Below are 26,666 nucleotides of genomic sequence, written 5' to 3' on the forward strand. Positions count from 1 at the left end.
CTTCAAACTTCCTAGCTTTTTATTTATCTTTTTATTCCCTACATAGAGTCCCTAAACAGCGTTTAATGTGCCTGCTTTTAAATGTTATGTTAGTGGGCCAGTTGTGGTGGCTCACACCTGTAATCCCAGCACTCTGGGAGGCCAAGGCAGGAGGATCACCTGAGGTCGGGAGTTCGAGACCAGCCTGACCAATGTGGTGAAATCCCCATCTCTACTAAAAATGCAAAAATTAGCCAGGCTGTGGTGACGGGCCCCTGTAAATCCCAGCTACTCAGGAGGCTGAGTTGAGAGAATCGCTTGAACCCGGGAGGCAGAGGTTGCAGTGAGCTGAGATCCCACCACTGCACTCCAGCCTGGACAACAAAGCAAGACCCTGTCTCAAAAACAAACAAACAACGTTATGTTAGTGGATCTGTCTGCGTTCTCTTGTGCCTGCTTCACTTCCTCAGTGTCGTGTTTCTGATGCTGTCCCAGGCTCCGGTGCCCACCTCTGGTTAGCACCCACCTTTCCCCGGCTGAAGTGTGCAGTCTGGCTGATAGACGACAGATCAGCCGAGCTGCGGCTCGCCTGGAGCCAGTGTTCTCACACGGCGTGAGATGGTGGCCCAAGCTCTTGTCTTCTATACAGACACCCCATTGCTCCAGAACAGATTCTGGAAAAGTCTTTCCCTTCCCATTGCTTTGTGAATGGTCTCTCCTTAATTCTAGAACCAGCCCTAATCTCTTCAAATATTGCCTGTGCCCCTTTGTCTCTCCTTTCCTTTAGGACTCTGACGAAAGGTGTGCTCCCTCTGCCTACAGCGTCCTCCCAGTCTCCACCCTCTCTCTGACATTTCCCACCTTTGCTCTCTCCATGCCGTACTCACAGTTTCTCCTGACTTTCCGTCCAGCTCACACATTTCCTCTCCTAGACAGGCACGGAGTCCCTTAAACCATCCATTGGGTTCTTCATTTTGGTTATCGTATTTTTTTATTTTAGAACGGAATTTCTATGTGGTTCGTTTATACATCTGTAATGTCTTCAAAGTTTCCCATTCGCTGTCTAAATTTTCAAGCTTGGCTGCTTCTTTTCTTTTTTTTTTTTTTTTTTTGAGACGGAGTCTCGCTCTGCCGCCCAGGCTGGAGTGCAGTGGCCGGATCTCAGCTCACTGCAAGCTCCACCTCCCGGGTTCACGCCATTCTCCTGCCTCAGCCTCCCGAGTAGCTGGGACTACAGGCGCCCGCCATCTCGCCCGGCTAGTTTTTTGTATTTTTTAGTAGAGACGGGGTTTCACCGTGTTCGCCAGGATGGTCTTGATCTCCTGACCTCGTGATCCACCCGTCTCGGCCTCCCAAAGTGCTGGGATTACAGGCTTGAGCCACCGCGCCCGGCCGGCTGCTTCTTTTCTTGAGCAGAGTAAGCAGAACTTCTCTAGTCTGTGTCTAATAATTCCAACTTTGAAATCTTTGTGGATCGATTTCTACTGTTTATTATTTCTGCCGGTTCTTGTTCATAGTATTTCATTTCCTTGTTCCTATCTCTTCCTGGCTTCATGCTGGATGTTGTGTTTGAAAACCTACCTGCAGGAATCATTTGTAATCTAACTTGCTGGTGTTTTCTTTCAGTGAGGACTGTCAGTAACTTCCGTTAGGTGCTTAGTGTGTTCACGGGTCAGGACACCGTAATCCCCAGACCGCCCCATGCTCACAACCTGGTTTGCAAGTTCATGCATGGATTTGTTTACTCTGGCTTACCTGAACCTTAAGGGGGAAGCCCTTTGGGGTCCCAGCTAAAAGTAGGGGATGATTGGCCACAGTCTCCACCTGTGGAGAACCTTAAGCTTTGACATTTTCCCGTTCACCTCACGAGGCCTGCAAAATCACAGCTGAAGTTTTTAGATGTATTTTTCCAGGCCTTGGTGGGACCACAGGACCCTTCCTGTGAGAACCCCTAGAGATGCCTTCTTGCTCCTGTCCCCTGCCCGCCCCCTTCCCAAGGGTGCGGTTGGGGCAGACCCGGCATTACCCATGAACCCCACGTTCCCCAGGTGGAGAATGGCAGCCAGCAGCTTGCTGAGGTCCCAGCTCTCGGAGTCAGAGAAATGGAGGATCTTCATGGCCGAGCGGATGTGGGCATAGTCCTTGGCGTCGTTGAGCCCCTCACAGGAAGTGCAGTTCCCCTGCGGGACAGGGAGCCTCAGCTAATGGGGCCACCCCCTGCCCCACCACCTCCATCCTGGGGCCAGCAAAGCTGAGACACTGCCCTTCACAGGCACTGGGTGGACCAGGCAGGGTCCACGCTCAGAAACCACATATAATTCTTTTCAGAGGCAGAATCATGACACAGTAGCCACAGCATGATCGGGCCTTGCAGCCAGCACCAGCATCTGGCCACGGTGTGACCTTGGCCAACTCACACTTCTTCTCTGATCCTCTATTTGTCGTTCGTGCCTACTCGAGCCTGCCTTGTCTCTCTGGGGCACACTGTGGGTTTGTTCCTTTAAGAAACGCTTTCCAAGGCTCGCCATGGGCCAGGCCCTGTGCTGGGCATCCAGGGGGGCAGGCAGGGAGCCAGGGACCGTGCCATGGCCATTTGCCTGTTATAGGTGCCCAGACCACAGGGGCTAGGGCCAGCCCTATCGAGAGGTGGAGAAAGGCTTCCTGGAGGAGGTGCAAAGCTGGCCCCACTGTCTCTGAGGACAGAGGGCAGTTTAGGTAGAGGATGATGGGAGCAAGGCCACGAGGTGGGGAGGTAGGGACAGGGCTGCGGGGAGGCTGGGGTGGGTGTTGAGAAGGGAGAGGTCGGCAGAGGGGCAGATCCTGGAGGGACTTGGAAACCACACCGAGGAGTTTGGACTTCTACCCTACAGGTCACAGGGGTCACTGCAGCAGTGCCATCCAAAGCATGACACTATGGTGCAAACCTTCCTACAGGAAGAGTGCCTTGGCTACAGGGTGGATGACAGATTAGAGGTCGAGACTGGTAAGGGGGGGCCCATGAAGTCCAGGCAAGGGCTGGTGAAGGCATTGGAGCAGTGGACCCAGGGGAGAGGGTTGCATGGGAGAGATCCCAGAGGCAGAGCGCTCTGGGTCCACTCCGTGGTCAATAAACCAGGAGGTGCAATTCCCCTGACAGCCAGGGCACCTAAGCTAATGAGCGATGGCTGTGATGCTGCCCTGTCCTAGGTGGCAGGTGCAGCTGGGAGCACAGGAAGGGCTTTGCTTTCCTGGGGCTCGGGGCTTGTGTTTTAGGGGGCCTGTAAGGACAGACCATTGGAGTGAAATCAGGAACAGGAGGCGTGTGGGCAACTCCCTGTGTGTGGCCCACTGGGCACCGGGAGCCTGTCATCCAGTGAGGACCAAAGGAAGATGAGGTCCAGCCTGGGGCATGGGGTACATGTGATGGGAAGCGGGAAGCACGCGGACAAGGTGATTCCCAGCACAGAGGGGCTGACGAGGAGAGGGAAAGGGAACCAGCCCTGCCTCAGGGGCCTGGCCAGCATTGGGCTTCTCTGCAGCTGTCACGGAGGGTGAAGCGGCACCAGCTCTTTTTCCTCCCTTCCATTGGCTACTGGAGGCGGCAGGTGGGCAGCTCACCATGGTCAGGTAGTGGTACTCGGAGGGCGTGCCCAGGCTCAGTAGCTGCTTGTCTTCAGCACTCATCCCCATGAGCATGCAGTAGAAGATGTGGTAGTTCCGCTCCTCAGGGGCCTGGGAGGGAGAGAGGGCGTTCCAGACAGATCCGTGGGCCATTCCCCTGAGGCCTCAGGGCCTCAGACTGCCTCTGTCCAGCCCAGCCCTGGCCTCTGCTCCAAGTCTCTCAGCCAGGAGCAGCTCTGGCACTGACCCAGGGCCAGCCTGGCTTGGTTGCTGTCCCTATCCTGGGCCTCCGCAGCTGTCTCATCCCTGCTCTGAGAACTCCTGTCAGGCATTTCCCTGCATCTTGACTGCTCCTCGAAGCCCTGACACTGCTGTGTCCAAAGTCCCCAGGCCAGGAGTGATGGCACAGAGTCAGGGCTCTCTTCACAGGTACTTAGTGGCCCACGAGAGATCTGACAGCCACAGGGCTCCCTAGGCCTTCGGCATTTTTAAAACTTTTTCCGAGAGAAAGTCTTGCCCTGTTACCCAAGCTAGAGTGCAGTGGTGCAATCTCGGCTCACTGCAGCCTCGAAGTCCTGGATTCAAGCCATCCTCCCACCTCAGCCTACCAAGTAGCTAAGATCACAGGCACACACCACCACGCCCAGCTAAGTTTTGTATTTTTTGTAGGGATGGGGTTTTGCCATGTTGCCTAGGGTGCCTTTCGTATTTTTTGAAACACTATTTATAAATGCATTCTCATAAAAATCAAACAATCTGAAGCATATACAGTAGTGTTAAAAGATGGGAGTTTCAGTTGGGCTGTAATCCCAGCAGTTTTGGGAGGCCGAGGCAGGAGGATTACTTCAGCTCAGGAGTTTGAGAGCAGCCTGGGCAATATAGTGAGGCTTCATCTCTGCAAAAAATAAGAAAATTAGCTGGACGTGGTGGTGAACACCTCTAGTCTCAGCTACTCAAAAGGCTGAGGTGGGAGGATCACATGAGCCCAGGAGACAGAGGCGGGGGTGAGCTGAGATTGCACCCCTGCACTCCAACCTGGGTGACAGAGTGAGACCCTGTCTCAAAACACAAAAAGATGAGAGCTCCTTTCCACCCTGCCTTCCCCTTCCTTAAATCCCCTCCTCCCCGCCCCAGAACCTATACATTTTTTAAAAAACATTTACTTATAGCATATCTATAAATAGTTGTCTTTTCTTTCTTTCTTTCTTTTTTACACAAAACATATTTATGGTTCTGCAACTTCCTTTTTTTCACCTAAACATATCTCTTGGTGATCCTTCACATCAACACGGACAGACCTCCTCCTCTGTAGTATAGATATGCCATAATTTTTAAATCTCTCTCTTTTCTTGGGCAGGGCTTGTTTCTCACCTGCTTTAGAAATTTCCTGCCCATTTTGGGTGACAAGGTCTATGAATTCAGCAACCACTGTATCAAGAGGTAGGAGATTCTGGACAGGGCAGAGAGACTCCGCCATGTGCTCTCTCTGTGGCCCTGGACAAGGGACCAAACTTATCTGGACTCAGTTTTCTCATCTGTACAACAGGGATAAAGAGTCCTACCTCTCATGGTTGTGAAGGTCAAATGAGATAAAACAGGAAAAGTATAGCACCAGGTTGGGGAAGTCACTAAATGTGACCTTCTTTCTCAGCTTGCCACAGTGCCGAGGCATGTGTCCCTCTCACACAGCCACAGCCCCTCTGTTGGTGGCGTTCTCCCCTCTGGACCCCCTCTGTGTGTGTGTGCTCATTTGCACACATGCATGTGTTAGGGGTTATGCCATCATATGAGAGCATCCCCCCCACACACACACAGGTGCATTAATTCTTCTGTTGTGGGTGCCACGTGTTGGGATCCCTGCCATCGGGACTGGCTCCATGATCACCCAGTGTGAAAGGGAACCATAGGCCCTCTTGCTCAAAAGCTAGTAACAATTTCAAGGTGGCAATAGCAGAGCCTGAAACCAAGCAAGGGGCCCCCTGAGCACAGGGCCTGAGGTGACAACACAGGACACATGCCTCTGTACTTCCTGGCCATGTGGCATTTGGGATACTGTCATCTGTGTCTTTCTGCCATGGCCCCTAACACACCTGAAGATACAGCCACCTAACTAGCCTAGTCTCAGAATTAATTCTAGTAGAGATGAGGACTGGTGGGCACCAAAGAAAGAAGAAATTTATATGAATGGAAAATTCAAAACGGAGAAAATTCTTTTTTTTTTTTTTTTTTTTGAGACAGAGTCTCGCTCTGTTGCCCTGGCGGGAGTGCAGTGGTGCAATCTCAGCTCACTGCAACTTTTACCTCCTAGGCTCAAGCAATTCTCATGGCTCAGCCTCCCAAGTAGCTGGGACTGACTACAGGTGTGTGCCACTGCCTAGCTAATTTTTTTTTTTTTCGTATTTTTTTGTAGAGACAGGGTTTTGCCATGTTGGCCAGGCTGATCTTGAACTCCTGGCCTCAAGTAATCCACCTGCCTTGGCCTACCATAAGTGCTGGGATTAGAGGCATGTGCCACTGAGCCCCGCTCAAAATGGAAAAATTTCTATCATTTGCTGTCCTGGAATACTGGGGAAGAGCCCTCATTATCCAGTGAGGCCTGTGGGTTCTGGGAGGGCCCCTGGGGAAGACGGGAGGAGAGGTGAGAGAGCTGAAAGGGGGCCCCTCTTGGAAACCTCCCCCATTCCCTCAACTCCCGACCTGGGCGGGTGGAGGCCTCACCTGCCGGCAGACCCGGGACTTCTCCAGGAGAAACTGCTCGATGCGTGCGCCCTCGATCACCCCGCTGGGGTTAAAATAGATGTCAATGTACTTCCCAAAGCGGCTTGAGTTGTCGTTGCGGATTGTCTTGGCGTTTCCAAAGGCTGAAGGTACGCAGGCGACGGCCATGATGAGAGCAGAGAGGAGAAAATGTAATATGAGTGGGATCATCTAAGAGGGCTGCTCAGAGGAGGTGGCCAAGCTCGAATTGAAGAATGTGCACTGCTGCGCCAGACAGTGATGGCAGCCAAGGGCCCGCTAAGAGGAAGACAAAAACCTCGGGGAAAACCTCAGAGGTCAGAAAGCATGAAGTGCACTTGCAGACGCAGAAGTCTTGTCAGAGTGTGGGATACAGGAGGAAAGCAGTGGAAGGTAGACAGAACTAGTTAGTAGGTAGGGCCAGGTGGCACAGAGCCTTAAATGCCAGTCTCAGAAGTTGGGCAATCATTCTGCAGTGATAAGGGAAGCAGTAAAGCTTCTGAGAGAGTGTGGGAGCAGATTCGCAGCTTAGAAAGATGGCTCAGGCTGCAGGGCTGAGGCTGATATGGAGAGGCCAAGCTGGCATGGGGACTGGCAACAGCGTGTCAAGGCCAGGACACACGGAGGCAGTCAGATCAGGAGGCAGCACGTTCCAAAGTGTTTTTTGTAAAGCTGTTTCTGCAAGCTCTTCTGATGTGATCCACAGTAAGAAAGATATTTTGCATTACATCCTAGTATATACACATGTCCACCTGCACACACAAAGTTAGAACAAAATACTCAGTACTAGTTCTTATGAAGAGTGATGTGCTGGGGTGTTTCTATTCTATGATATTTGATTTGTTCTAGAAGACTGATTTTATGGCCCATTAATGGTTACGATGCAGTTTCAGAATAGCAGCATCCAGCATAGTCCCATGAAACAGAGGAAGACGGTTCCTTGGGGAAGTAGGTTTAAGAAACACAGCACCTTGTCTCTCTTTCTCAAGGAATCTGAATGCACGGCAAAGCCTCTGAGAAGTGCCACAGGTATGAAACCTATTTAGCTTATTGAGCCCAGTGTGGCCATCATGGGGGTGATTGGTTGGGTGTCTCTTCAAGAAAGAATCTGATGCAGGCAGTTTTTTTCTTTTTTTGTACTAACTGACAGGCCGATCTTAAAATGTACTATATATGGAAAGGTAAATGATCTAGAATAGCCAAGTTTGAAAAAGAATGACAAAATTGGAGGGCACATGCTCTCTGCTTGCACCACTTCCTATAAAGCTACAGAAATCAAGACACTGGAGCACTGGTGAAAGGATAGACAGAGAGAGGAACTGAAGAGAATAGAGAATCCAGGAACAGTCCCTTACATGGATGGTCAATTGATTTTAGACAGGGGTGCAAAGGTAAGTCGATAGAGAAAAAATAGTCTTTTTGACAAATAGGACTGGAACAATAGAGTATCTACATGCAAAAAAAAAAAAAAAAAGAGAGAAAGAGAAAAAGAAAGGAAGGAAGGAGAAAAGAAGGTGAGAAAGGAAGAAGGAAGGAAAGACAGAAAAGTCTTTTTATCTTTTATCTTTTGAGACAGTCTCACTCTGTCGCCCAGGCTGGAGAACAGTGGTGCGATCTCGGCTCCCTGCAAACTTTGCCTCCTGGGTTCAAACGATTCTCCTGCCGCAGCCTCCCGAGTAGCTGGGATTACAGGCACACGCCACCACGCTCAGCTAATTTTTGTATTTTTAGTAGAGACAGGGTTTCCCCATGTTGGCCAGGCTGGTCTTGAACTCCTGACCTCAAGCAATCTGACTGCCTCAGCCTCCCAAAGTTCTGGGATTACTGGTGTAAGCCATCACGCCCAGCCAAAAGTCTTCTTTTCTGTGCTGTGTACCTTGCACTATAGAAAAATATCGGATCACAAATGTAAATCATAAACTGGATCATCAACCTAAATATAAGATCTAAAACTACAAAACATATAGGAAAAACATAGGAGAAAATCTCTGGGTTAGGCAAAGATTTCTTAGATACAACACAAAAAAACATGACCCATAGGAGAAAAAAGAGGACAAATTGAACTTTAAAAATTTAAAACTTCTGCCCTGCAAAAGACACTGTCTAGAGAATGAAAAGATAGGCCACAAACTTGGACATAATGTAAGATGTAACACCTATCTTAGAAAGGACTTGTATCCAGAACACATAAAGAACTCTTAAAACTCACCAGTGGCCAGGTACAGTGGCTTATACCTGTAATCCCAGCACTTTGGGAGGCCGAGGCGGGCAGATCACCTGAGGTCGGGAGTTCAAGACCAGCCTGACTAACATGGAGAAACCCTGTCTCTACTAAAAATACAAAATTAGCCGGGTGTGGTGGCGCATGCCTATAATTCCAGCTACTCGGGAGGCTGAGGCAGGAAAATTGCTTGAACCCGGCAGGTGGAGGTTGCAGTGAGCCGAGATTATGCTATTGTGTTCCAGCCTGGGCAACAAGAGCAAAACTCTGTCTCAAAAAAACAAAAAACAAGCAAAAATAACTCATTAGTAAGGAAATAGACCAATTAAAGAATATGAAAGAATAGGCAAAAGATTTGAACCAACACTTCACCCGAGCAGATATACAGAGGGGAGGTAAGCATGCGGACAGACGCTAACATCCTTCGTCGTCAGGGCCATGGGAGTTACAAGCATGCTCCACACATGTCAGAGGGCAGACCATGTCCTTCACCATGCCAGGTGCTGGTGGGGTCACAGGACAACCTGCTCTGCTGGTGAGAGAGCAAAATGCTGCGACCACTTTGGAAAACATTTCGGAAGTTTCTGACAAAGTAAAATGGCTCACTTGCCTTTTGAGCCAACAATTTCACTCCTGCATATTTATCCAAGGGAAAGACCTATGTGCACCCAAAAACCTGTATGTGCATGTTTATAGAGGTTTTCCTCCTAGTGGCTAAAAACGATAAACAACCCAGATGTCCTAAACGGGTGGAGAAGCTGTGGTACCTCCACGCAGTGGAATTCTACTCAGCATTAAAAAGGAATGAATCGCTGATGCAGGCAGCAACAAGGAAGAATCCCAAATAGCCAAGGTAACCAGACACAAAAGGCTACAAACCCTGTGATTTTACTTCTATGACATTCTGGAAAAGACAAAACTATGAAGGGAGGCAGGGGAAAGACAAATCCGCAGTTGCCAGGGGAGGGGTCCGGAAGACGGGGTGACTACGAAGGGGCGTGAGGGAAGATCTGGGGGGTGGTGGGAACATTCTATTTCATGATGATGATGGGAGCCATAGGCCTGTATGCGTTTGTCAAAACTCACGAAACTGTACGTGAAAAAGGTGAATATTTACTATATTGAAAAAGGTGAATATTTACTATATTGAAAAAGGTGAATATTTACTATATGTAAAGCAAACTTCAATTGTAAAGACACGAGAGAGACAGCAGCCGACAGCCTTGGGGCCGAGGCCACAGGCTTCCGGGCAGCCCTAACAAGACTGAGGCCGGGTCACCCAGGCAAAGGCAAGAGGCTTCTAAGGAGGAGTTTGCTCCAGAGCCCCCTGCTGGGTTGGCGGAGACTTAGATCTGCATCACAGCATGAGCCGCTCCCGACCCAAGCTGCTTCCTCTCCTTTTCCCGTTCCTAAGGGTCTGAGCAGCATCCAAGTTTGAAGACTCATCCTGCCCACTCCTGCTTCCTCCCACCTTGTCTTCTGCAGGTTTACCCCTCGATAAACCTGTTGCAGTCCTCACCGTGGCCCAGCAACTGCTTTCCAGTTCAGTTCCAGCAACTGAACAGACACATCTAGCATTTGCCAAATTGATTTGATCTTGGATCCCTTTTTAAAAAGAATACTCCTTACAATCCCGTGGAAAACACACCTGTTGAAAGTTTATTAAGTCCTCAATCTTTCCCCTTTGTGCTGCCTGGCCCCCCTATCCCTACCATGCACCCCACCCTTGTGTTTTGTGTCCCAAGGGTCTGGAGGAGTTGCTGAAGGTTTGTGGCCTATCCTGTCCCTCCCCATGGTCCCACCTGGCAGGAAGGCTCTCGTGGGGCTGGGGGAGAAGGGCGGGTCCCAGAGCGATGCTTACCCTCCAGGATAGGGTTGGCTTCCAGGACCTGCTGCTCAATCCACGAATGCTGGCCACTGACGGTGGCCATGAACTGCAGGATGAGCTTGGTGGTCTCCGTCTTGCCAGCCCCAGACTCGCCACTGCAAAAAGGGTGTGCAGGGACATGAGACCACACAACAACTATTTTTTTCAACACCACTCAACTCTCCTACAAACCCCCAGTCCTGCTTTCTGAGCCAGTCTGACAAGGATGGCCTCTCCCCTGCAGATATCCCACTGCATTGAAGCCCTGAAGTCCCCTGTGGGTCTCAGGCTGCCTGTGTTGTACACGCTATTGTGTTTGTCTTTTCTTCTCTGCTCGGCTGCAAGCTCCTTGGCACACTTGGATCTGATTCATTCCAGGGTCAGCACCACAGTGCCCAGGACATACAGAAGGCTGAGTGAGATGACTCAATGTCTTCCTAATGAAAGCATGGCCCACAGGCCAGCAGGAGGCTCAGAAGGCAGATGCCCAGGTCACACAGGCTCTGTTGATCAGAATCTGCATTTTCGCAGGATCCCCAGAGGATTCCTACACTTTAGAGTTTGCATAACAGACTCCTACAGTCCCATTATCCAGCTTCAACTCCTAGCCGATTTTGTTTCCCCTCCTGTACTATTTTAAAGCAAATCCCAGATATTGCTTCATCTGAAAATATTACTTTTTTTTTTTTTTTTTTTTTTTGAGATGGAGTCTCAATCTGTCTCCCAGGCTGGAGTACAGTGGCATGATTTAGGCTCACTGCAACCTCCACCTCTTGAGTTCAAGTGATTCTCATGCCTTAGCCTCCCAAGTAGCTAGGATTACTGGTGCCTGCCACCACACCCAGGTAATTTTTATATTTTTAGTAGAGATAAGGTTTCACCATCTTTACCAGGCTGGTCTGAAACTCCTGACCTCAGCTGATCTGCCCGCTTCAGCCTCCCAAAGTGCTAGGATTACAGGCATAAGCCACCATGCTTGGCCTGAAAATGTTGTCTTTTTTTTTTCTTTATTTGAGACGGAGTCTGGCTGTTGTTGGCCTGGGTTGGAGTGCAATGGCACCATCTCGGCTAACTGCAACCTCTGCCCCCTCCAGTTCCAGCAATTCTCCTGCCTCAGCCTCCCAAGTAGCTGAGATTACAGGTGCTGGCCACCACGCCCAGCTAATTTTTATATTTTTAGTAGAGATGGGGTTTCACCATGTTGGCCAGGCTGGTCTTGAACTCCTGACCTCAGGTGATCCACCTGCCTCAGCCTCCCAAAGTACTGGGATTACAGGTGTGAGCTACCGCACCCGGCCAAAATATTACCTTTTTTAAAAAGTTATGATCAAAATACCCACAATCACTATGCCAGCAAAGCAGAGTGAGATCAACAAACCTCCAGTGATAGCTGTGGACTCCCCTGAGTGCCTGTCAAACGCCAGGCGTGTTTATAAACACAAGCTCATCAAATAACCTGCCATTGTAGAGATGCGGCTTAAGGGGACTTGCCCACAGCCCTGGGGGAGGAAAGGGCAGGAGGAGAATGCAATTTGACTCAAAGTGACAAGTGACGTTCTGCTCACTACAAGGAACCAAATGTCAGGCAGCCCTTTCCTCTCCTTGCTCACACTCGGCCAGCCCCGCCAGCCTCCAAGGGGCGCCACCCTGTCAGCTCCTGGCCAGCCAGCCCGTGGCCCAGTTCTGCCGAGAGGCTTCTCGCCCTGCCTCTGGGGGCAGGTTGGGAGTTCCAGCTCTCTCCCAGGGCACCTGTCTGCTGTCTTCTCCAGAGCCCTGGGTTTGAATTCCCCACTTCAGCGCTGTGTGCCGCTGGAACAGGATCTCAGCCCCTCTGACTGTAGGTCTCTCCAGCAGTAGCATGGGGCCATATCAGGGGAATGAGAGCATCTCCTTCAGAGAATTGCTGAGGACATGAAATGTGATCACCTGTGCCTCAGGACTTCATTCTGGTCTCTGTTCAGCATCCCGCCTCAGAGAGGCCGTGCCTGGCCTGCCCCCTACCTAACGCAGAGGCTGACATCACCCTTTCCTCTCCCCTGCCGTGTTTTACTTCAAAGCTGTTAGGACCTGCATAAAAATGCACTTATTTGTTGCCTGTCTGTCTCCGCTTCTAGAATGTAAGCTCCCTGAAGAAGGGATTCTGGTCCCTTTTGTTAGCTGCCGCCTCCCCATGTTGGGACAGTGGGTGGCACACAGTTGGGGCATGATAAAACCTCAAATGATTGAATGAAGGAAGGAATGAATGAGTGACTCTACTGGAGCACCAAGCAAGGTGCCTGGGAGCCAAATTCCCACTCCACCTCCTGTTCCCTTGAACACTCCTCCTCCCGACACCAGGAGGGTCTGTGGTCACTGGTAGAGAGGCCAGCCCAGGCAGGGAGTCTCTGAAGCAGCCAGGACCCGGACTGGAGGGAACACTTTCCTTCTGGTCCCCTGGTGACCTGAGAGCTGCCCCCTGGAGCTGCTGTTCCTCTGTCCTCACCTGGGGCCTGCCTTGAGATTTTTTTGCGTGGGTCCTCAGCTGTTGAACTCCTGCATCTTCAAGTGCCTAACCTGGGTCCCGTACCTTTTTCTTCTTTTATTTTTACAGAGATAGGGTCTCGCTACGTTGTCCAGGCTGGTCTCAAATTCCCAGCCTCAAGGAATCCTCCTGCTTTGACCTCCCAAGTCACTGGGATTATAGGCATGAGCTACCATGCCCGACCCCTGAGGCCCATTTCTAAAGGAACCCAGCCCAACTTCCTTCCTTGACTCAGTAAACCGTTATTAGAGGCTGGGCAGTCCAGTCCCTGGTGACACGATGAAAGCCTAGGTTCTGAAGGAAGGAAGCTTTGGAGGAACTGCTCGGGGTGCAGGGTAGCTGGGGCCGTTGTGTGCTGTGGAGAAGGGTGTGTGCCATGGAGTAGGGAGAGCTCCTGCCTTGCCCAACTTGGCAGGCGTGCTGTGGGGAGCAGTTCAGGGAGATGCCTGGAGGCGGTGCCTGACCCCTCTGCCTCACCTGATGATGCAGCACTGGTCCCTCTTGTTCCTCTTCATGTTGAGGTAGCAGTTGTTGGCGATGGCAAAGACGTGCGGCGGCAGCTCGCCCATGTGGCGGCTGTAGTAGAGCTGTACCTGCTCCAGGGTGTAGAGTGGCAGCACCTGGAACGGGTTCACGGCCACCAGGATGGAGCCTGTGTACGTCTGGGAAGGGAGCAGGTGGTCAGTGCCCTCTGCCCCTGGCAGAGATACTTGGCCTTGGTCCTGCCCTCAGGGAGTTATCAGGGCTGCTGACTTTGGTGGGGAAGTAGAATCTGATTCTGGGCCAGGGAGATAAGACATTCGGCTGTGCAGGTCCCTCCTATGGGAAGATGAGATGTCTACCAGGAAGGTGAGCTCCCGGGGGACATATTTCCAGGAAGATCAAATGTTAACTGTACCTTGCCTGGTACTTAGGAGGGGCTCGATAAAAATGGACTAAGTATGAAATGGGTTTTCACGTGCATCTCACAGGGGCTTTCATATAGGCTGGTCAACAAGTGGCCCTCACGGAGCCCAACCAATATTCTGTGTGCTCCTGGGACCTCCGCCCTGGATGAGCTGCCCATCTGGAGCCCCCACCCGGCCCCACTGCCCCTCAGTGGGTGGGGCAGGCAGAGTCTGCACAATACGCCACACGACCATGGCATCCTGGTTTTCACTTTAGGAAAGGAGAGGACGTGCCCTCTGGCTTCAGGCTGTGCCACCAGATGAGGAGTGCAGGCACAAGCCCTTTGGAAGCACAAGCTGCCTTTCTCTGGACAGTCCAGAAGGGCCGGTCAGAACCAAGCCGGCCACCCTCCAACCAGAGAGGCCCCAGCAGGCAGTGGCTGCTGCAGGCCACACATACTTAGGCCGAGCTGGTGTCGGTTTGGAAATACCACCTCCCCTGGAAAAATCTGCATTGGAACCAGGATGAGAGCTTCAGGCTGGGGTGAACCTCCATCCAGGCCAGGTTTGCGGGGAGGGCCCACATCCACCCCCATGGCCCCCTCGTCTGATGAATCAGGATCTTGGGATCCTGGCTGTCATGGGACTCACTCTTGGGAGGCCAGGAGCTCTCTGTCTGGTGACCCTGTCTCTACAACATGCTTGGGATGGAGAGGGCAGAGGACAATGGCCACCTGATGGCCATCTGCAGCCCTCACTGAGCACGGACTGTGCCAGGCACTGTGCTGTCACTCTATGCAGCGGCTTCCTCCCCTCCAGGGTGGGGTCGCCCTGTTTGGGACTGGGCAGCAGAGATTGGGAAAAGTTAGGCACCTCGCCCACCTCCCCCAGTGAGGGCATGGGGGGGTAATGCCCCCATGCATCATTTTCTTCTCCCTGTCCAGGAGGTCGGCACCTGTGAGGGGCTCCCCTGTGGACACAGGGCTGGGGAGACTCACGTAGATCTTGTGCTGCTGGTAGCGGATCAGGAGGTTGTGTACCATGCCCGCCTCGTTCAGGTCCCCCAAGCGGATCATGTCATCCACGCCCTGGACTGAGTTGGGGTGCATGGGGCTGAGGACACCAAAGTCCTCTGCTCGGATCCAGTGTTCCTGGAACAACGGGTGCAGACTCCCCTGAGGCGTGGCCTCCATCCCCGTGGCCAGCCTGCCACACCCTCCCCTCCAAGCTCTCAGCAGCAAAGTAGCCTTCGGGGTCACAGATCAGCTGACCTGGGGCGGTGGCCAGCCTCCGGCCAGGGTCAGTCTATGCCAAGGGTCAAGGGACTCCTGTGGCAGAATCAGATCCATCTATGACTGGATCAGCATGGGTCTAGGGCCCAGTGTTAAGGCGTAGCTGGGGCTAGGGCTGAATTTCAGACCAGGGACAAAGGAGCTTGTAACCAGAAGTTAGATTTAGGGTCAGGTTGCAGCTGGGAGCCTTGCAGGTTGTTGGAATAAGAGTGTGCAAGTGAAAGTTTTTTGTTTTTTTTTTTTAAAAAACTACAGTGTTACACAAATAGAAGATATTGTTATTTTACTGACTTCCATCATCTGGATCTCACAGGCCACAGCCTAGAAACTTTTCTTTGGAGGCTAAGCCTGCAGCACCCAGCTGAGCAGAGAGGACAATCTGAGGAGCTAAGTGACCGGCTGGACATTCCATGGTAAGCCCTTCCCCGCTTACCACCTAGCTGGTCCTGACTCCTCTGGTGGACGAGCTGGTCACCCCTGGGCACTCCAGGTTGCTGGCCTCTCACTTGTGCGTTTTGCCGCTTCCTGCCTCTCCACACACCTTCCTCACCCACCTTTCCCCCTTGCCAGTTTCATTTTGCAAACCGGCTTTCTGCCCCTCTGGTCCTTCCAGAGCCCCTTTCCCACTTCTCCACTTCCTGGTCCCCAAATTCTCTTCATTTCCCTGGACTGCAACTCTTGAAACGTTCCCCAGGACACAGAGGCTGTGTTCACCATGGCAGGACTCCACCGTGATCTGTCCTGCCACTCAGGTCCCCACTTGGCCTTGGAGCCCCTGGTGTTAGGGAGAGGCTCCACAGGGTGGGGAGGGCTCTGGGGCCCTGGATGTGGGGGCAGGCCGGGGCCCAGAGGAAAGCCCCAGAACACTGACCTTGCCCTCGTCATCTTCAACCAAGATCTTGCCTGGCTTTGTCTCTTTGATGATGCCTCCTATGGCCACGCCAGTCTTGTGGGTGGAGGGAGGCTCCAGCCACACGTGGTCACCCTGGAGGGCAGACAGAAGACAGTGGTGTGATCCCCGCTCTCTCTTCCCCTCCCTGCTGGATACTTACCTCTCTTTAGGGCTTTGCCTTCCAGCCCAGAGTTCCCAAGGTGGCTGGAGCTTGTCTCTCCTTTCCTATCCTCCCCCCTCCCCATTCCTCTCCCATCTCTCTTTCTCCCTCTCTCTCCTAGCCCCCGTTTCCTTTGATCGTGTGTCACCTGCCCTGCTCACTGGGCAGGTAGGTACCAAGCACCTGTACAGCTTCTCTCCATGTCTTTGTCTTGTCTGGGACAGTAAGCTGACAAGAACAGGAGCTCCGGTCTCACCACAGAACCTCTCATAATGAAAAAGAAACTTGGCAACTATTTAGGAAGGTGGCGTGGCTGAGTGGTTAAAAGAGAAAGTGCTTCTCAAGCTTGATGATGGTAGCAAGAGTTGCATCTTCTCAGAAATCACCTGCAAGCAATAGGAGGATAAGAAACAGAAACAAACGCTAGGAGACACAGGAGGAAGTTGAAAAGGTGGCCCCAGCTGTAGATTCCAGAAAGAGAGGGCAAAGTTCAATTCTCCAAGGCAGCAGCCCATCCTGGCGTGCAAAAGCAGCATGACTTGCTGCAGCAGCAGGAGCACGGGCACAAGGTGGCAGTCGGAGCTTGCCTGGCCTGTCTCGGTTCTAAGAAACAGACCATATTTGCAGGTCTGCCATATTTGCAGGAAGCAGTCTCTCTGCGGGGTGGGAAAAGAGAAGCCTTGCCCCGTGAGAAGCTCTGCAGTACCCAGATCTATTGGGTGGGAGAAGCAACGACTAAAAACTCGCATGTGAGATTTCTGCTAGCCTGCACTGTGGCACTGACCCCGCACGAACCTCCTTCTAATCCAAGAGAGCTCACCCCATCTGAAGAGAAGTAATCCAAAAGGAAGCAGCACAGGTCTGTGTTCGGAGGTACTGAAACCCAAGAGGAGGAAGGGAGCAAATAACACTTAGCAAAAGAGAAATAACTGCCACAGAGCCGTGGGAAGTTGTGACCGAATATTTCACCATCATTTACAAAAACTGACCAAAGATTAGGCAGAAAAGCCCAGGAATTAGATGGGGGAAAACTGAGAAAAAGGATGAGACGTGAGTTGGCAGAGCTGAACGAAAAAATGGAGGAAATGAAAGAAATGTGCACCAGAATGAAAACAAAATTGGAAACCGCGAGAGAACATGCCCTGATTAGAAAAACACGGGAAGAATCATAAAAGGTAGGAAGGAGAAAAGTCAGCAAAATGATATAGAAATTTTTTAAAAATTAGAATTAGGGGCTGGGTGTCATGGTTCATACCTGTAATCCTAGCAGTTTGGGAGGCCAAGACAGGCCAGGAGTTTGAGAACAGCCTGGCCAACATGGAGAAACCCTGCCTCTACTAAAAAAATACAAAAATTGGCTGGGTGCGGTGGCTCACGCCTGTAATCCCAGCACTTTGGGAGGCCGAGGCGGGCGGATCACGAGGTCAGGAGTTCAAGACCAGCCTGGCCAACATAGTGAAACCCTGTCTCTACTAAAAATACAAAAATTAGCCAGGTGTGGTGGCACACGCCTGTAGTCCCAGCTACTCAGGAGGCTGAGGCAGGAGCATTCCTTGAACCTGGGAGGCAGAGCTTGCAGTGAGCCAGGATTGCACCCCTGCACTCCAGCATGGGCGACAGTGCAAGACTCCATCTCAAAAAAAAAAAAAAAGCTAGGCGTGGTGGTGGGTGCCTGTAATCCCAGCTAATCAGGAGGCTGACGCATGATATTGCTTGAATCTGGGAGGTGGAGGTTGCAGTGAGCTGTGATCGCACCACTGCACTCCAGCCTTGCTGACAGAGTGAGACTCTGTCAAAAAAGAATAAAAAATATTCTGTCAAAATACTCTGTCAAAAAAGAATAACAAATAAAAAATAAAATAAAATAAAATTAGAATTAGGAAGAAGATCGCTATAGAAGATGGGCAAAAATATAAATAAACCTCATTATATGGACTGAATTGTGTCCCTCCAGAATTCATATAGTGAAACCCCAACTCCTGACATGACCATATTTGCAGATAAGGCCTTCGAGGAGGTAATTAAGGTTAAATAAGGTCCTAAGGTGTGGTCCTAATCCAACAGGATTGGTGTCTATAAAAAAGGAAGAGGCACCAGAGTGAGATACACGCACGCTCTCTCTCTCTCCCTGTCTCTCTCTCTCTGCTTTTCTCTCTCCCTCTCCTCACCCCACAGCACAGAAGAAAGGCTATGTGAAGGGATAAAATGAGAAGACAGCCATCTACAACCCTAAGGTACCTTGACCTTGGACTTCCAGCTTCCAGGACCGTGAGAATATAAATGTCTGTGGTTTAGGCCACCCAGGCTGTGACACCTTGTTACGGCAGTCCAAGCCCCAGTGAAGTCAGGCAGACCTGCCTGGGTTCTAATCCCTACTCTGTATTCCAGGAGTTATACGGCCTTGGGAAAGTCACTTCACAGCTCTGAACCTTAACTTCCTTATCTGTTGAAAGGGGCCTGCTTCACAGGGCTGCGGTGAAGATGGAGTGCCCTGTGGCAGGGAGCCTGCCTAGTGTCCAGCACGGAGGGCACCACAGAGGACTCAACAACCGCATGGGCCCTCTGAAAGACTTATTCATTAAAAAGATGACCACTCTGCACTTTGGGAGCCCGAGGTGGGCGGGCAGATCACCTGAGGTCAGGAGTTCGAGACAAGCCTGGCCAGCGTGGTGAAACCCTGTCTCTACTAAAAATACAAAATTAACCGGGCATGGCGGCGGGCGCCTGTAGTCCCAGCTACTCGGGAGGCTGAGGCGGGAGGATTGCTTGAACCTGGGAGGCCGAGGTTGCAGTGAGCCGAGAGATGACTCTCCTCTCAAAGACTTACAATGTCTGAAGACAGAGCGAGCCTGCAATTGTAATTGTGAGTAATAGGGCCCTGAGAGGTGTTTTTCTAAACTCTGCTTGCCATTAGTGGCATCCCCTGAGGGAATTTGGCACTGATGCATCCCACGGCACATTCCTTTGTGAAATGCTTGGCTTTGTCTTAAAATCACACCATGCTCCAAGGGGGAGCCACGCTCTCAGGTTTGCAACTTAGTTACCAGAAGCCTCACAACCTGACGTTTGAGACCACGCGTGACCTCTCTACAGCCTAAAACAGCCTAAGCTCTATTCTGTAATTGAAAACAAGGAGCCAATCTTGGCTGCCCATTCTGTGAGTCCGATGCTGCCAGGCTTAGTGGCAGCGCCAGGGGCTCCTGCGTGGTGAAGGTCCTCCTCTCAGCAGTGTGCTCCAGCAGCCAGGAACGATGTCCTATGTGGCTTTGCACTCAGGAGGAGAGCATTTGGGGCATTTTCTTATCAAAGAGCACTTTGCAGCACTATCCTGCTCTCCTGGACTCTGCGGGGCATGGGGCAAGGGTGGAAATGTGGAGGGCAGGGAAGGATGCACAGGCTGGTTTGGGACCTCTGCTCTCTGGGCTCTCCAGCCTCTGAGCTCTCCACCCTTTATGCCCCGTGGCAGGGCAGGGCAGTTCCCCAGGGTCTATGTTGATTCAACAGTAAATGCAAAACTCCTCTGCTTTCTTCCTATGGAGGAGCCATCCCTTGGCCACCGGAACACAGGAATATTTGTTGAGTGAAGGAAACGCGATGCAGAGTCCAAAGTGGTGATTCAGACCTGGGTTTCAGTCCTACCCATGCCCACAGTTCCCCAGTTCCCTGTTTTCTCTGGGGGAGCTCCCTGCAACTGCCACAGTGAGACAACTGCGAAATCCCTTCGTTGGCTGGGCAAGGTGGTTCACACCCAGCACTTTGGGAGGCCAAGGCGAGTGGACTGCTTTGAGCTCAGGAGTTCAAGACCAGCCTGGGCAACATGGTAAAGCCCCGTCCCTACAAAAAATACAAAAATTAGCTGGGTGTGGTGGCATGCACCTGTGGTCCCAGCTACTCGGTAGGCTGAGGTTGGAGGATCACTTGAACCTGGGAGGCAGAGGTTGCGGTGAGCTGAAATCACGCCACTGCACTCCAGCCTGGGTGACAGAGTGAGAATCTGTCTGGAAAAAAAAAGAAAAGTAAAGAAAAGAAATCCCTTTTGTCAAGACAAAGGCACATGTTAAGCCCTGCATGAAAGTGAGGGATAACTATACATAACTACATGTATTGCCGAGGCCAGTGGTTGGCCAAACTTGTTTTCTTGAGATGCGAGAATCTGTCGTGTTTCCTGAACTCACCTGTCTCTGGTATTTTCCTATGGGGTCTCATTGCCTTTCCTCTCTTTCCTTGGGAGCGATTCAACTTGGCCTTGAGTAACTTACACCAATAACCCCTAGATCAAATCATACAATTCTTACCAGCCTGAACCCCGACATCCTGAGTCAGCAGTTCCACACACCTGTATGGAGAGAGAAAGCAGAACGTCAGCTCCACGCGCACCCCCGATAGGAGCCCCTGGAGCACAGGAACTGGGCTTGTTCCCCGACACTACCCTAAGGTCCCGGCATGGGACCTGGCTCAGAAACAATGCTGAATAAATGGATGAATGAGTCACAGTCCTGGCCCAAGTACAAGAGCTGTTCTCAGCTTCTTCAGTCTTTATTGCAGACATATTTCATACTCAGTCCTGGGCTTGATACAGGGAGTGGGTGGTTCCCTGTCATCCCGAAGCCCCAGTTTTATCTGGTCAGATATCCATGAAAACCAGTTATCATCACACACCCTGGGAAGTGCTCAGGTAAGCAGCCACTGGAGCTACAGACACAACTTTAAACCTCACAGCACTGCAGAATGTGCGTGTTCCCTCACTTTAGACATTGGACTCAATGCAGGAAATGCCACGCAGTTAATTAGTAGCACAGCTGGGAATCACACCCGGATCTGCCTCCTTTCAAACCTGTCCCCAGCACCTGGTGGTTCTAGAAGGAGCAGGCAGCCAGGTCCAGCAGGAGGAGGAGCAGGGAGGAGCCCACTTGTCCCATCTAAAGGAGGAAACCCTGAGTTACCCTGACTGAGTGCTGGCATTTTCCCCTTCCCTGTGAGTAGTGCAAGGTGGGTACCAGGTCTATGGCTGAGTTCTTTAGTGGTGATTTGTGGGATTTTGGTGCACCCATCACCAGATAAATATACACTGAACCCAATTTGTAGTCTTTCATTCCTCACCCCCTTCCTTCCCTTTCCCCCCGAGTCCCCAAAGCCCATTGTATCATTCTTATGCCTTTGCATCCTCATAGCTTAGCTCCCACTTATAAGTGAGAACATAGGATGTTTGGTTTTCCATTCCTGAGTTACTTCAGTTAGAATAATAGTCTCCAATCTCATCCAGGTTGCTGTGAATGCCATTAATTCATTCTTTTTATGGCTGAGTAGTATTCCGTCATACATATGTATGCCATATATATGATATATGTCTATATCTATATATATGATATATGTCTATATATATATGATATATCGATATCATAGTTTCTTTATCCACTTGTTCATTGATAGGCATTTGGGCTGGTTCCACATGTTTGCAATTGTGAATAGTGCTGCTATAAACATGTGTGTGCAAGCATCTTTTTCGAATAATGAGTTCTTTTCCTCTGGGTAGATATCCAGTAGTGGGATTGATGGATCAAATGGTAGTTCTACGTTTAGTTCTTTAAGGAATCTCCACACTGTTTTCCACAGTGGCTGTACTGGTTTACATTCCCACCAGCAGTGTAGAAGCATTCCCTTTTCACCACATCCATGCCAACATCCATCATCTTTTGATTTTTTGATTATGGCCACCCTTGCAGGAGTAACGTGGTGTTGCATTGCAGTTTTGATTTGTATTTCCCTGATCATCGGTGATGTTGAACATTTTTCCTTGTTTGTTGGACATTTGTATATCTTCTTTTGAGAACTGTCTATTCATAACCTTAGCCCACTTTTTTTTTTTTTTTGAGACGGAGTCTCGCTGTGTCTCCCAGGCTGGAGTGCAGTGGCGTGATCTCGGCTCACTGCAAGCTCCGCCTCCCGGGTTCACGCCATTCTCCCGCCTCAGCCTCCCAAGTAGCTGAGACTACAGGCGCCCGCCACTTAGCCCACTTTTTGATGGGATTGTTTGTTTGTTTGCTTTCTTGGTAATTTGTTTGAGTTCCTTGTGGATTCTGGATATTAGTCCTTTGTCAGATGCGTAGTTTGTGAAGATTTTCTCCCACTCTGTGGGTTGTCTGTTTGCTCTGCTGACTGTTTATTTTGCTGTGCAAAAGTTCTTTAGTTTAAGTCCCACCTATTTATCTTTGTATTTGTTGCATTTGTTTTTGGGTTCTTGGTCATGAAATCTTTGCATAAGCCAATGTCTAGAAGCGTTTTTCTGATGTTATATTCTAGAATTTTTATAGTTTCAGGTCTTAGATTTAAGTCCTTGATCCATCTTGAGCTGATTTTTATATAGGGTGAGAGATGAGGATTCAGTTTCATTCTCCTACCTGTGGCTTTTCAATTATCCCAGCACCATTTGTTGAATAGGGTGTCATTTCCCCACTTCATGTTTTTGTTTGCTTTGTTGAAGATCGGTTGGCTGTAAACAGTTGGGTTTATTTCTGGGTTCTCCATTCTGTTCCATTGGTCTATATGACTATTTTTATACCAGTCTCACAAAAGGGGGAGATAACTACATCAGGAGAACACTCCGTGGGACAAAAGGATCTGAATAGCAACCTTGAGTCCCAGAACTTCCCTCTGACATAGCCTACCCAAATAAGAAGGAACCAGAAAAACAATTCTGGTAATACGACAAAATAAGGTTTTTTAACACCCCCAAAAAATCACACCAGCTCACCAGCAATGGGTCCAAACCAAGAAGAAATCCCTGACTTACTTGAAAAAGAATTCAGAAGGTCAATTATTAAGCTAATCAAGGAGGCACCAGAGAAAGGTGAAGTCCAATTTAAGGAAATCAAGAAAATGATACAAGAAATGAGGGGAGAAATCTTCAGTGAAACAGAGAGCATAGACAAAAAAAAATTGCAACTTCAGGAAACAAGGGACACACTTAGAGAAATGCGAAATGTTCTGGAAAGTCTTAGCAATAGAATCAAACAAGCAGAAGAAAGAACTGCAGAGTTTGAAGACAAGCTCTGAATTAACCCAATTCAGAATTAGCCCAATTCCACAAAGACAAAGAAAAAAGAATTTTAAAAAATGAACAAAGCCTCCAAGAAGTTTGGGATTATGTAAAACAACCAAACCTAAGAATAATTTGCATTCCTGAGGAGGATGAGAAATCTAAAAGTTTGGAAAACATTTTTTGGGGAAGAATCAAGGAAAACCTCCCTGGCCTTGCTAGAGGCCTAAACATCCAAATACAAGAAAGAACACCTGGGAAATTCATCGCATAAAGATCATCGTCTAGGCACATTGTCATCTGGTTATCTAAAGTCAAGACAAAGGAAAGTATCTTAAGAGCTGTGAGGCAGGCTGGGCACGGTGGCTCAAGCCTGTAATCCCAGCACTTTGGGAGGCCGAGACGGGCGGATCACGAGGTCAGGAGATTGAGATCATCCTGGCTAACACGGTGAAACCCCGTCTCTACTAAAACAATACAGAAAAACTAGCCGGGCGCGGTGGCGGGTGCCTGTAGTCCCAGCTACTCGGGAGGCTGAGGCAGGAGAATGGTGTAAACCCGGGAGGCGGAGCTTGCAGTGAGCTGAGATCCGGCCACTGCACTCCAGCCTGGGCGACAGAGTGAAACTTCGCCTCAAAAAAAAAAAAAAAAAAGAGCTGTGAGGCAAAAGCAACCAGGTAACTTATAAAGGAAAACCTATCAGATTAACAGCAGATTTCTCAGTAGAAACACTATAAGCTAGAAGGGATTGGGACCCTATCTTCAGTCTCCTTAAACAAAACAATTATCAGCCAAGAATTTTGTATCCAGCAAAACTAAGCTTCATAAATGAAGGAAAGATAGTCTTTTTCAGACAAACAAATGCTGAGAGAATTTGCCACCACCAAGCCAGCACTACAAGAACTGCTAAAAAAGTTCTAAATCTTGAAACAAATCCTGGAAACACATCAAAACAGAGCCTCTTTAAAGCATGAATCTCACAGGACCTATAAAACAAAAATACAATTAAAAGGTATACAGGCAACAAATAGCATGATGAATGGAATAGTACGTCACATTTCAATACTAATGTTGAATGTAAATGGCCTAAATGTGCCACTTAAAAGATACAGAATGGCAGAATGGATAAGAATTCACCAACCGAGCATCTGCTGCCTTCAGGAAAATCACCTGACGCATAAGGACTCACATAAACTTAAAGTAAAGGGGTGGAAAAAGACATTCTATGTAAATGGACACCAAATGTGAGCAGGAGTAGCTATTCTTATATCAGACAAAACAAACTTTAAAGCAACAGCAGTTAAAAAAGACAAAGAGGGATACTATATAATGATAATAGGCCTTGTCCAACAGGAAAATATCACAATCCTAAATGTATATGCACCTAACACTGGAGCTCCTAAATTTATGAAACAATTACTACTAGACCTAAGAAATGAGACAGACAGCAACACAATAATAGTGGGGGACTTCAATACGCCACTGACAAGCACTAGACAGATCATCAAGACAGAAGTCAACAACAAAAAAAAAACAATGGATTTAAACTATACTCTGCAACAAATAGACTTAACAGGTATTTACGAACATTCTACCCAACAACCACAGTATGTACATTCTATTCCTCAGTGTATGGAACTTTCTCCAAGATAGACCATATGATAAGCCACAAAACAAGTCTCAACAAATTTAAGAAAATCGAAATTATATCAGGAACTCTCTCAGACCACAGTGGAATAACCTGGAAGTCAATTCCAAAAGGAACCTCCAAAACCATGCAAATACATGGAAATGAAATAACTGGCTCCTGAATGATCATTGGGTCAACAATGAAATCAAGATAGAAATTTAAAAATTCTTCAAACCAAACAATAATACACAACCTATCAAAACCTCTGGGATACAGCAAAGGTGATGCTAAGAGGAAAGTTTATAGCCTTAAATACCTACCTCAAAAAATCTGAAAGAGCACAAATCTAAGGTCACATCTCAAGGAACTGGAGGAACAAGAACAAACCAAATCCAAACCCAGCAGAAGAAAGGAAATAACCAAGATCAGAGCAGAACTAAATGAAATTGAAACAACAACAACAACAAAACCCACAGAAGATAAATGAAACAAAAAGCTAGTTCTTTGAAAAGATAAATAAAATTGATAGACCATTAGCAAGATTAACCAAGAAGAGAAAAGATCAAAATAAGATCAATTAGATGGCCGGGTGCAGTGGCTCACACCTGTAATCCCAGCACTTTGGGAGGCCAAGGCAAGGGGGGGTCACGAGGTCGGGAGTTCAAGACCAGCCTGGCCAAGATGGTGAAACTCTGTCTCTACTAAAAATACAAAACATTAGCCAGGCATGGTGGTGGACACCTGTAATCCCAGCTACTTGGGAGGCTGAGGCAGGAGAATCGCTTGAACCCAGGAGGCAGAGGTTGTGGTGAGCTGAGATTATGCCATTGCACTCCAGCCTGGGCAACAAGAGCGAAACTCCATCTCAAAATAAATAAATAAATAAAAATAATAAATAAATAAATGTGATACACCACATAAATAGAATTAAAAACAAAAGCTACATGAACATCTCAATAGATGCAGAAAAAGTATTTGACAAAATCCAGCATCCGTTTATGATTAAAACCCTTAGCAAAATCAGCATACAAGGGACATCCCTTAATGTAATAAAAGCCATCTATTGAAAGAAATCAGGCACATTCCTCAGCCCCGGGCTCAACACAAAGCACATTCCTCAGCCCTGGGCTAAACACAAACAGGCCCAGTACAAACACATCCCACCATATATCTCTCAATTTCCTGAGCCCAGTACAAACACCACCTGGAAAAGTCCCCGATAAGGACACAGCCGTTTGTGGTTTTACTGAAAGCGTGGGAACCAATAGAAAACTGCTAAATGTATAACTTAAAATGTAAACCAATTGTAATGCTGTAACCAAAAGAATTCCCTTGTTCCTCTGTAACTTTACGTATCTTATTTACATCGGGCTATAAAAAGCAGGCACTCGCATTGTTCGGGGCCCTCTTGTATGCTGTAGAATGGAGGGACCAAGTTCGAACTTGCAGTAAAAGATCCTTGCCGCTTGGCTTTGACTCTGGACTCTAGTGGTCTTCTTTGGGGAACAAACGGTCTGGGTATAACACTATGATGACAAACCAACAGCCAACATAATACTGATTGGGGAAAAGTTGAAAGCATTCCCGCTGAGAACAGGAACAAGACAAGGATGCCCACTCTCACCACTCCTCTTCAACATAGTACTGGAAGTCCTAGCCAGAGCAATCAGACAAGAGAAAGAAATAAAGTGCATCCAAATCAGTAAAGAGGAAGTCAAACTCTTGCTGTTTGCTAACAATATGATTACATACCTGGAAAACCCTAAAGATTCCTCCAAAAAGCTCCTAGAACTGATAAATGAATTCAACAAAGTTTCAGGATACAAAATTAACATACACAAATCA

The 26,666-nt window shown here is 49.0% G+C and overlaps 1 protein-coding gene across 1 annotated transcript in view; it reads right to left on the reverse strand.

Annotated features, from left to right (window-relative positions):
- Positions 1-20,493, reverse strand: part of MYO7B (myosin VIIB) — a 79,323-nt gene extending 58,830 nt beyond the window's left edge. The window contains exons 1-8 of the mRNA XM_025404793.1: positions 20,451-20,493; positions 15,975-16,088; positions 14,810-14,962; positions 13,402-13,586; positions 10,398-10,519; positions 6,298-6,440; positions 3,577-3,690; positions 2,006-2,159 (exon numbers count right to left, since the gene is read on the reverse strand). Coding sequence (XP_025260578.1) covers positions 2,006-2,159; positions 3,577-3,690; positions 6,298-6,440; positions 10,398-10,519; positions 13,402-13,586; positions 14,810-14,962; positions 15,975-16,088; positions 20,451-20,468 — 1,003 coding nt within the window. The 5' untranslated portion in view covers positions 20,469-20,493. The remainder of the gene's footprint in view (positions 1-2,005; positions 2,160-3,576; positions 3,691-6,297; positions 6,441-10,397; positions 10,520-13,401; positions 13,587-14,809; positions 14,963-15,974; positions 16,089-20,450) is intronic.
- Between the last annotated feature and the right edge of the window lie 6,173 nt (positions 20,494-26,666).

This window comes from Theropithecus gelada, chromosome 12, assembly GCF_003255815.1.
Source record: "Theropithecus gelada isolate Dixy chromosome 12, Tgel_1.0, whole genome shotgun sequence".
NCBI classification, from domain to species: domain Eukaryota; kingdom Metazoa; phylum Chordata; class Mammalia; order Primates; family Cercopithecidae; genus Theropithecus; species Theropithecus gelada.